The sequence below is a fragment of the Chenopodium quinoa genome, unplaced genomic scaffold (assembly GCF_001683475.1).
Source record: "Chenopodium quinoa cultivar QQ74 unplaced genomic scaffold, ASM168347v1, whole genome shotgun sequence".
NCBI lineage: Eukaryota > Viridiplantae > Streptophyta > Magnoliopsida > Caryophyllales > Amaranthaceae > Chenopodium > Chenopodium quinoa.
In genome coordinates this window covers 242754-254085 of record NW_018742933.1, presented here as the reverse complement: position 1 = coordinate 254085, position 11332 = coordinate 242754, and the positions used below count along the sequence as shown (strand labels likewise).

Here is an 11332-nt window from a genome sequence, read left to right as displayed (position 1 = left end):
CAAACAAATAAAAAAAAAACAAAAACAAAACAAACAAACAAAAATAAAAACAAGCGTTTTTTTTTATTTGTTTGTTTGTTTTTTTTTTGTTTGTTTGTTTTGTTTTTGTTTTTTTTTTGATTTGTTTGTTTGTTTTTTTTTTGTTTGGTTTTGTTTTGTTTTTGTTTTTTTTTTGATTTGTTTTGTTTTTTTTGTTTATTTGTTTTGATTTGTTTTTGATTTTTTTTGCTTGTGGTGTTTTATTTTGTTTTGTTTTTTTTTTTTGGAATTTTTTTGTTTTTGTTTGCTTGTGTTGTTTTATTTCCTTTTAATTTTTTTTGGAGGGAATTAATTTTTTTTTTAATTCAGTTTTTTTAATGCATCTTTTATTTTGTGTTTGTTTTTGTTTTATTTTGTTTTATTTTGTTTTGTATTTGTTTATTTTTTTTATTATGGTTTTTTTGTTTGTTTATTTATGTTTGATAAATTTGAAATGAAATGTGTGTTATTATTTTGTTTTTTAAATGTATTATGCGTTAAATATAAAAATGATATTTAGAAATTTAAAATTTAGAAATTGCGTTTGTGATAATTTTGTGTTAAGTGTATTAATTTAATCTTAATGTAATTATATTTATACGTTATATGTTATTGTTATAGGATTATGGTGGAGACGGAAATGATTACAGTGGGATTTTTGTACATGATGGCCTGTTCGAAGATGCTCAACAAGCGATTGATTGGGCAAAACAGGTTGCAATTAGATCAGGCTTTTGTTTAGTAGTAGCAAATCATAAATCTCAACGGGATGGTAGAATGGATCGCATTTTGAGATGCGACCGTTATCGCAAAAGAGAAGAACGAGATTTCAGTAAAGCGATTCGGTTTGACTCAAAGCGGAAAGGTTGTGGGTGTCAGTTCCGAGTTAAGGTTCGACAACATCAAAGGCGTGACGGTTGGGAAGTGAAGGGTTACGGCAAATGGGGATATCACAACCATGAGCTGATAGCATACAAAGTGGGGCATCGACAGTTAAGCGGCCTAAGTCCAGCTGCGAAACTAGTTGTAAAAGAAATGAGTGATGCTCAAGTGAAGCCCGCTAAAATATTAGCGTCTGTGTTAGAGAAATTCCCCGAAGACCAGCCAAACCGAAGACACATCTACAACGTCAGACAGAAATTGAGGTTTGAACGGTCAGAGGGAAGGAACCCTATACAGCAGCTTCTGCACCAGGCACAAGCACGTGGTTACCTTTACTGGTTTGAATCTGACGAAGACACATCGGAGGTAACTCATTTGTTCCTTGTCCATCCTGATTGTGCTGATATGATTTCGTCTTGGCCATCTGTGATTTTGATCGATTCAACGTACAAGACAAACAAGTACAAGTTCCCACTGGTTGAGATGGTTGGGATGGCTCCAACGAACCAGAACTTTCTGATTGGTTATGCAGTCATGAAGGATGAGACGGCTGCGAGTTACCGTTGGGTGTTGGAAAAGTTGAGAAACTACATCGGCCCAAATGTACAGCCATCGGCCATCGTAAGTGATTGTGAGGGAGGTCTTTTTGCCCCTATAGCGGAGCTGTTTCCGGAGTCGAGCCGTTTACTGTGCACATGGCACATCAACAACTGCGTGAAAGTCAAAGCCTACAATCTTTTCAACAAGAATTTAGTAACAGCAGAGACATTGGTAAATGGTAAGTGGCGGAAGATCATGCAAGCTACCACAGAGGCAGAGTACGATCGAGCCTTGGAAAACTTCAAGGATGCGTACAAGTGGTGCCCGCCAATCGTAGACTATGTGATGCACCAGTGGGTACCTCAGAGGGAAAAGTTTGTCAAATATTGGACGAACCAAGTTCTTCATTTTGGGAACACTACGACATGCAGAGTCGAGAGCGCTCATAGAGCTTTGAAGGACTGGATTGATTCTTCCACTGCTGCTCTGGATACACTGTTCGAGAGAATAAACAAGGCTATTGATACTCAGAGGAACGGCATCAAGAACTATCTCGAGGACTCCAGACGACGACATGGCATGTTGTATGGCCATTTCATATTTAAGATTCTCCACGGTCGTGTGTCACACCACTGTTTGGGGTTGATTCTGAGCGAGTATACCAGGATGAGGGAGTTGGGCGATGAAGTGGCTATTCGGTGCGGATGTGCTATATCAGTGACTCATGGATTACCTTGTGCATGCACCATTCACCGCGTAATTACGCAAGACAGGGCGTCGTTACATGTCGATCAGGTTCATCCATTCTGGCGGACGCTCGTTATCGGAGAGCATGCTGTTCCGCATACGGTTCACCGTGAACAGGAGGAGTTGGAGCAGTTTCAGTTGATGTTTGACCAAGTGTCCTCCAGTCACCCTTCGATCATTCGTAGTGCTACACACATACTTCATGACATGTTCAATACATCGTGTTTGGATACCGAGGAACCGGAAGGGGTCGAGCGACCTAGGGGTCGACAACCACGGCGGAACAAGAGTGCGTTTGAGTACATTCGCGGTCGTGGCCGTGGCCGTGGCCGTGGTCGTACATCCTCATCAAGTGGCGGCCAATCATCGTCGTCGGTGAATATGCCCGGCACCGGTAAGACATTCGACTTCAATTTCTTTTGTTGACTGTTTGATTAGTTTACTGTTGACTTGTTTATTGTGTTTATTGATGTGTGTAACAGGGAGAATGGACATTGAACATTTTCCATATAAGGACAGGATCCCTAATATCATGATGCCATTCTTGGACGGGTGGAATGATGTCATTGCAGATGGTAACTGCGGATTTCGGGTTGTGGCGGATGTGTTTCAAATGGGTGAAGACAACTACGGTTTAGTGCGGCAGTTGATGTACAGTGAAATCGCATCAAACCGAGATGTGTATGGCCATGTGTACGGCGAGGACTTGGATAGGTCTCTGCAGCGTATCCGGTGGGGAGGGGGACCTTGCGATCAAAATCATTGGTTCGATGCGCCACTTGATCTCTTTGCCGTTGCAAACATCTACAAGTGTGCAGTCATGCATTTCGGCCTTGGTTTACATAGTCGAGCCTATTATCCATGTACAACGGTTCTGCCCTGGTGTTCGCGCGAGACCGTCACCAGACCGGTAAGGGACGTTGCTATTGGATTTCTTGGGCCGTCATACAGACATTTTATCCGATTAGACATGTCACCCGATTTTCCGGTCCCACATATCATACCGAAGTGGTATGAAATTCGTAGAGCAAGCGTGGAGGGTTGGGATGCTTTGTACCATGCTCGCGTGCAACAGTGGAACAATTTAATTGCCATGTAGTTTTTGTTGATGTACACCTACCTTTTACTATGAGGCCTTGTATTGTCAATACTATGTCATTTCTATGTGTTCATTTTTAAAAGATAATGTTTCATTTTAAAAAGTAACAACAATAATTTCACAATATTACAAACTAAAAAGATAATATTGAATTTTAAAAACTAAGAACAATAATTTCAAATATTACAAACTAAAAAGATAATGCCCATCCACTACACAAAACAAAAAACATGAAACGACGTATTATACATATATATATTAAAATAAGAGAACAACAAATAAAAGATGAGACGTACCGCATAAGAGGCAGTGGCAGGTGACACATCGTCATCATCTGCGTCGTCGATGTCTTTGATCAACCTCGGGTGCGAGTGCCGGATGTACTATTCCATGTAGTGCTGGTCACACATGGCAGTCACCCCACTTGGCGGCCGCTGCAGCTCCGCCGTCCATAGGCGGGCAACCATCGGAAACTGCTCCCACATGGATATCATGTTTGCCGGCCATTGGACGACGTACTCCTTCGACGACGCAGATCGTACCGCCTTACTGGGCCATGCCGGTGGAGGTGGGACAACTTGGACAAATCCAAGCTGGCGAAGACAGCGCTGCGGCATGTACGCCTCTACGATCTCGCGATACTGAATCAGTCCGGTGTAGAGGGTCCTAGGTACCCTATTACTAGGGTTCTGGCCGAAAGGCATCCAGTTCACCTGCACATTATTGAAAATCAGTAACAGTCATAAAATAAAGCATCAGATTGTAAAAGTAGAAATAATTTAATCACTGTACCTCTAAGGGGGACATCCTGTCAAGCGATAACCGTATGGAGCGCAGGCGGTCAACGGACTTCTTCTCGACACGCGGACTCCACGCACAGGCACGTGGCTGGCCATCACCAATGGGAACCGGGTCGCGGTGTGGTCGAAACGCAGGAAAATACTCGTATATCCAGGTCTGTAACAACGTCAGACATCCAGTGATACTTGCTGCATCAGCCCGGCTCGAGAATCCTAACTGGCGATACAGATACGCCAGCGTAGCCGACCCCCAAGAAAACTGGCCTACTCTGTCGGGCTCACACGCGTCAACTATGTCGCGTGGCCTGAGCTTGTTCCCGCTCTTATCCGGAAACAAGGTACACCCGAGAAGAAGAAAAACATATGCAGCCAGCTGTGTGTCCTGCGTCCTACGTGCCGTAGGGTGCAAACATCGCTGCAAGACGGCTGCGATCTTAACGCCGCCGTGATCCCACACACCAAGTGCCGATGTGTACAGCGCAGCCCTATCCACCGCCAACAGCTCCGCTAGTAAATCTGTCTGATCTGCATCAGTGACGACAGATGCTCGGTTTCCCTCCACGGGAATCCCAAGGATGGCCTCGACGTCATGCAACATGATCGTCATCTCACCGAACGGAAGGTGGAACGAGTTCGTATCCGGCTGCCATCGCTCAACGAAAGCCGTGATCAGCGTCCAGTCAATCCTGTCGTGCATGGTGGCAGGAAGGTGACTCACTCTAGTGCCCCTCAATCGCCCGACCATCTTGCTCTCCTCCGGCCAAGCATCAGCCCAGCTACACAAAAACCTACAAGTCTTTTCCCGGGTTTGACATTTCAAAATGCCTGTATCCAAAGCCCTCTCCTGGTCCTCCCAAATACGGGTAGCGATGTGTCCTAAAAAGCTAGGAATCACACTCCCGTCTATAGGTCCCCCGGCCACCTCACCCCTCACCATCCAAGAATCATTAACGGCCCTCGACCGTTTTCTGCTACCCGCAGACACAGTGGACGCAGATGATGTGCCAGATCTACTAACAAACCTATCATCTCGACCCTTACGCACATCTACCCTATGCGTCTCATACGTATCATCAAGCCTCTGACTGAATGGACCGTAATCATCATATGGTCCACTCTGATCGTCGACATCCTCATCTGCAAGACAATATACATATAAACATAAGAAATATAAACATAAACATATACCAAAAACAAAAAATATAAACTACAAACAAAAAAAAACAAACATAAACAAAAACAAAAACAAAAAATATTACCAAAAACAAAAAATATAAATACAAAAAAGGACGAAAATAAACACAAAAGCAAATAAACAAGTAACGGAAATAAAATTATAAACATAAAAAATAAAAATATAAACAACACAATATAAATAAAAACATAAAAAATATAAATATAAACATAAAAAAATATAAATATGAACAAAACAATATACCAAAAACAAAATATATAACCAAAACAAAAAATATAAACAACAAACTAAAAAATGAAAAACATAAACAAAAACAAAAAATCAAAAATGCAAAGAAAAAACCAAAAACAAAAAACTAACAAAACTTAAAAAATTTAAAATTGCAAAAACTTAAAAAAAGAAGAACATCAAAATTTTAAAGAAAATTTATAAAAAAAAAAGGGAACTTATAATTTTTTTACATACAAAAATATAATTCAAAAAAAAAAAAAAATACATAGGAACATAAAATTAAAAATTAAAACCAGAAACAATTTTTTTTTTTAAAAAAAATAGAACATAAAATTAAAACAAATAAAAAAACAAAATTTAAAAAAAAAAGATAAAAAAAAAGGGAACATACAATTTAAAAAAAAGAAAAACAATTTTTTTTTAAAAAAAAAAAAAAATTCGAAAAAAAAATTTAAAATTAAAAAAAACAAAAAAAAAATTTAAAAAAAAAAAAGAGAAGGAGGCGCCTAGGCAAGACGCCCGTACGGTGGTGGCGGCGCCTAGCCCAGACGCCACTACCACGGCCGTGGCGCCTAGCCTATGCGCCGCCGCCGTGGTAGTGGCGTCTGGGCTAGGCGCCGCCACCACCGTATGGGCGTCTTGCCTAGGCGCTTCCTCCGTGGTGGTGGCGTCTCGCCTTGGCGCCCCACCGTCGCCGGAGGTTTTTTTTTTTTTAAAAAAAAATTACAAAAATTTAAAAAATTACCTTCTGGCCGGCAAACCGCCTTCCGCCCACCGCCGGTGCCGCCACTTCCTTGCCGGGCCGCCTCGACATAGCTCTGGAAATAATTTAGAGAGAGAAAGTGGAAGTAGAGAGTAGAGAGAGAAATTGTGTTTTTTAGATTGAGGGCAAAAGTGTCATTTCACTCTTATTTTGTGGGCTTTATGTAGGAATTTGCGGGCGATGTTTAACAGTTCACTATATTTTTTATTGGAATTTAATTAAAGTTTGTTAAAATTCTTTGTATCATAGTATAAACATTAATGTGGTAATGTTATTCTCTTTTAATGTTATCGATTTAAATATAGCATAAATCAAAATAAATTAGCTATTTTTTTTTAATTTCAAATGCGCCCAAAGAGACCTGTTAAGTGAAATAAGTGGTCTCAGTTTACTAAAAAAAGAGACTGCCTATCTTTAAGAGGCCATCTCTTTTTTCCCAAAAAAAGAAACTGTCTATCTTAGATAGGCGGTCTCAGTTTTATCAATGTTGAGACCGCCTTAAATAAAGCAGTCTCTTTGCCAAAGAGATCGCTTAGCTAGAAACCGCCTCTAAGGCAGTCTCTTTGGCTAATTTGGACGGGTCTCTTTGGCCATTTTTGTAGTAGTGTCTTCCTCATCAACTACTGATTCTTCTGAATCTTGAGCCTTAAGTGCAAGACTTTTACTTCTGGAACTTTCAGTATTGGAACTTAGATGAAATTCATGTGTCATCAATGATCCAGCTAGTTGTTCCATATTAAACTTGGTGAAATCTTTAGCTTCTTGCATAGCAGTAACCTTGGATCTCCAGCGTTCATCTTGTGGTAGACTTCTTAGGATCTTCCTTGCCTGTTCATCAATAGGAATATGCCTGCCAAGGGAGTTCAGTTCATTAATAATATCATTGAATCTGGTAAACATCTCTTCTATGGTTTCTTTAGACTGCATTTCAAACCTTTCATACCTAGACATCAATAAATCTATTTTAGAACGTTTTACCTCGTTAGTACCTTCATGAGTTACCTGTAGCAAATCCCAAATCGGTTTGGCAGACTTGCATCCCATGATACGGTTATGTTCATGGGGTCCAAGTCCACAGTGCAAATACTTTATTGCTAAAGCATTCAGTTCAAGTTTCTGATAATCTTCTTTGTCATAATCAGAAATAGATTTAGAAACTACCTCATGTTTGTCATTGGTTGCAGTTATTTCAAAATCACCAGTTTCAATAACACGCCAAACCTGGTAATTTTTAGCCTTGATGAAGATCTTCATCCTGTTCTTCCAGTAGGCATAGAACTTACCATTGAACATAGGTGGACGTTGGGTTGAGTACCCTTCTTCAAGTTTCTCCTTGTAATTCATCTCTCCAGGAACTTACTCAGCAAAGTTATCTGCTTGCAAGTGAGAACCTTGCTCTGATACCAATTGTTAGTGGAGACGAACACTACAAGAGGGGGGGTGAATTGTAGGTGAGTTCCTAGTGACTACTTTTTCAAATATAAAACAGAATAAAATAGGAACTTGCAATGCTCACAGGATTTTATGAGGAAACCTTCTAGTGCCCAACTAGAAGTAAAACCTCGACCCTACCTTAGGGATTTCGAACACAAACAATTTCACTATAATAGGGCAAACACCAAGTTACAACCTATTATAATCAAACCTCTACTCACAAGTTCCTGAACGAACTTGCTGCAGAATAGGATTCTATTCTACCCAGTCTAAGACACACACTCAGACTCTCTCTCGTACTCCCTAAGCACAGATCTTCTTAACTTCTCAACAGAAGCTCTCTCTCTCTGTATGCAATGATAACAAAAACACTCTCACCCAAATAACCCAAACCAATTACAAGTAAAGACACCTAGTATATGATAGGCAAGCTATACATGAAACCCGAAACTAATATGACAAGATGATAAGCTTGGCAAACTTACACAATTAAAGCTCTGTAAATTCTTCACGCATAAAACTCACAGAAAACCTAAACTCTTTTTTTTCTCTACTATTTATACAAGTATTACTTGTATAGCAAGTAGGTTTTCTTAAAGAAAAATAAGTTAAACTTAACTTATCTTTATACACGGTTTTTATGTAAATCATTAGAAGAAAATCTTTTCCGAAAAATAAGATAGAAAGATTGAGTTAAAAAGCATAATATCTTTTTAACAAACTGATTTTAAGAAATAAACATTTAAATAAAATCTTTTTCGAATTCTATCTTTTATCTTTTCCGATTTTAATTTATTTGCCAAGCTAACTTGTCACGCTTCTAATAGACTTCATGCATATCCTACTTAACATATTTAACAATGAATCTAGAAGATAAAATCTTTAACTAAATCATTGCTGCGCCGCACTCCTGTACTGGTAGGTTTACTTGGGCTCCACGCTTACTAAGCTCCTCCAAAGATCTTACCCAGCCATCTTCAAGTTCCTGTTAGGGAACTCAGTTCCTGTGAGGGAACACTTCTTCTGTTTCGAATAACCTTCTTGAATAAAGAACTTCTTCAAGTCTTCTTAGTTTCAGTTACTTCTTTCATCTCCAAGATCAATTTCACCTAAACTAAACAAACACTTGAAAAACCTTTATTAAATGAGTTTGCTGTAGTTTAAGTTCCTCATCATCAAAACCTTTAAACATCAACAGCTTCATAAACTAAAAGGGTTGGTGAACATAGGCCATTAGGGTTGTAACGCGGTTTAAACAAGAGCGGGAAACATTAGGCTCAAATTGCTTAATAGGTAGGTCGATGCAAAACAGAAAACCAAATTTGTAACAAAATAAAAAGGAGATAAAGAAAAATGAGAAAAGGTGCCCTTTTCCTCCCCTAGAGTGGCTCGGTCACGATCTTGGGAACTAGAGGTCAAAACAAGGATTAAGACATGCATAGTCAAGGATCCTAAATAGCCGCTCAACAAGGTGATAAAGGCTAGAATAAATGAAGCTCACAAGGGAATATAACCAAAAAAATAAGAAACCAAGGGTTTCAAATCTACTATAGAGAGCAACTCCATCTTACCACATTCCTGCGAACTAAGGCTTCATGGACCCTAAAAGTTCTTAACCGACTACCCTAGCATATAGTATCCTAGAGTCAACCAATGACACTCTCAAACCGTGCACACATTTACCACTTAGGAAGAAAAACATTCAAGGATTCAAGTCCCAAAACAAAATGTCCAAAATAAGAACAAACAAAACACATTTTGCCAAAATTACCTTGAAAGTAAACAAAAATCTTTTTGGATTTTTCAAAATAAAAGAAAAGACATGGAAATGCATATACGAAAGTTCATGGCATAAATGAATCAACATCCCACCAAAGCATGATAGAATACCCTCCCCCCAAGCTTGAGTGAGACAATATACTCAAATATAAACCAAATTATCCATGGGAGGGGAAAAGAAATAAATTAATCCAACAAACCAACACATGTCCATCGAGTCTCCAACCATTAGAGAAAGAGCTAGGAGAGATATTACTGGATATTGGTGGGTGTAAATTCCCGCAAATGACCCAATTTAACCTTTCAAAGCCGATTTCCTCTTGAATTGAATCTCGATTTCCATATGCTAACAAAAATAGAAGTCAAACTTCCTTGTTTCTTGATCCAAACCAATGCATAAGAGTATACCAAGTCATGTACCTAGCAAAAGGCACACAAACATTTCCATGAGAGAAAATCTAATCTAAAAAGAAGAGAAAATGAAAGCAATAAAAACCTCGGGTTACTTCCCGAGAAAGGCTTGTTTAACGTCCAAGCGAGACCGCTCTAGTAAATAATATTGCAACGAACGCAAGAGCTTATCAAATGCACTACTACACATTTCATATGATAACAAGTAGGAAAGTGAAGGGAGGAGGACGTGCAACAAGATTATTGCACGTAAGTGAGGAGGAAGATGCCAAAAGAAAGAAGAAAAATCAAAAGAAAAATCAAGAAAATAAGAAGAAGAAAAATAAGGAAAAGAATAAAAAGGCAAAACCTCCTTAAAATCTTTTTGGGTGGCACAATCACCCATTTCCTCAATAATAGGAGGATGAAAAGGAAATGTCTCATCAAACAAGAGATGGTCCTCAATAGGCTCTTTGACAAAAGAAGGGAAGAACATGGGATAGTAAGAGATGTGGTCAAATTTCCTTGAGAATGGGACATGAGGAAGGGGAGGAGAAACAATGGTCTCACAAAGCCTCACATCACCAATGAGGGCATGAAAATCAATCATAGAATCCTCAAAAGAACACTCATGACTCAAATCTCCCTCAAACAAAAACTTTCCAATAGAAATAACCTCATCCTCCTCTCTATCACAACGATGCAAAACCACTCCCTCAACAAACTCAAAGCCTAGAGTCTCAAAACCATGCATGAAAGGATAAAGGTTTTTCTCAAACTCATCCCTTTCCCATGAAGCATTGCCAATTAACTCTCTCAAGAGGCTATAATGATTTGTTACACCTTCAATGAACATACTAGCCATAACCTCAAATGAGTCCAAAGAATCATGGATAGAAGGGTCACAAACGTGCAAGGTAGACTCATCAAGATGGGGAAGGGGGTTGGAAACCTCAAAATCGACATTTTCTTCATTCTCAACTCCTCCACCACCACTCAAGGGATTCTCAATCTCTCTTGATTTCTCAAACTCACCATAATCATCCTCATGAACTCCCTCATTCAAAGATGAAGATGGCTCACTCACATCCTCACCAAGAGAAGCTCTCAAAGGGGGTGAATAAGGGGAAGGATGACATTCAAGCTCAAACGGGGAATGAAAAGGATCAAAATCATCAAAAATCCTCTCATCACAAGAAAATCTCCCCTCACTTTCACACCCTTGGCCCACATCATTCTCAAAAACACTCTCACACTCCAAGTGAGGTGCCTCACATCCATTTAAATCAACCAAAGCACTCATCACTTGGGCAAGCCTCACTTCTCTCAATTTTTGTTCCTCTTGAAGCTCTTGAAGTTGTTGGTTGAGATATTGCATTTGAGAAAGAATTTGGGCATCAATGTTATTGGGTTGAGGTTCATGATCAAAGTCAAATTGCACATCATCAAAATTA

At 39.4% G+C, this 11332-nt stretch overlaps 2 protein-coding genes across 2 annotated transcripts; one reads left to right on the top strand and one right to left on the bottom strand.

The window, feature by feature from the left end:
- The first annotated feature begins 2158 nt into the window (after nt 1–2158).
- LOC110728423 lies at nt 2159–3389 on the top strand. The gene is made up of 2 exons (XM_021908073.1): nt 2159–2581; nt 2670–3389. The coding sequence occupies exons 1-2, from the start codon at nt 2329–2331 to the stop codon at nt 3284–3286; spliced, it is 870 nt and encodes a 289-aa protein (XP_021763765.1). The 5' UTR covers nt 2159–2328; the 3' UTR covers nt 3287–3389.
- A 280-nt stretch (nt 3390–3669) lies between these two features.
- LOC110728413 (protein MAINTENANCE OF MERISTEMS-like) lies at nt 3670–4916 on the bottom strand. Its single transcript, XM_021908068.1, has 2 exons — nt 4079–4916; nt 3670–3999 (listed from the first exon to the last, which is right to left on the bottom strand). The coding sequence occupies exons 1-2, from the start codon at nt 4829–4831 to the stop codon at nt 3670–3672; spliced, it is 1083 nt and encodes a 360-aa protein (XP_021763760.1). The 5' UTR covers nt 4832–4916.
- Nucleotides 4917–11332: the final 6416 nt, after the last annotated feature.

Excerpts from the sequence above, each read along its gene's own strand:
- LOC110728423 (XM_021908073.1), top strand. The coding sequence starts at position 2,329 with ATGTTTGACCAAGTGTCCTCCAGTCACCCTTCGATCATTCGTAGTGCT. Across the intron at positions 2,582-2,669 it reads GGTGAATATGCCCGGCACCG|GGAGAATGGACATTGAACAT; the intron begins GTAAGACATTCG and ends TGTGTGTAACAG.
- LOC110728413 (XM_021908068.1), bottom strand. The coding sequence starts at position 4,831 with ATGGTCGGGCGATTGAGGGGCACTAGAGTGAGTCACCTTCCTGCCACC. Across the intron at positions 4,000-4,078 it reads ACAGGATGTCCCCCTTAGAG|GTGAACTGGATGCCTTTCGG; the intron begins GTACAGTGATTA and ends AATAATGTGCAG.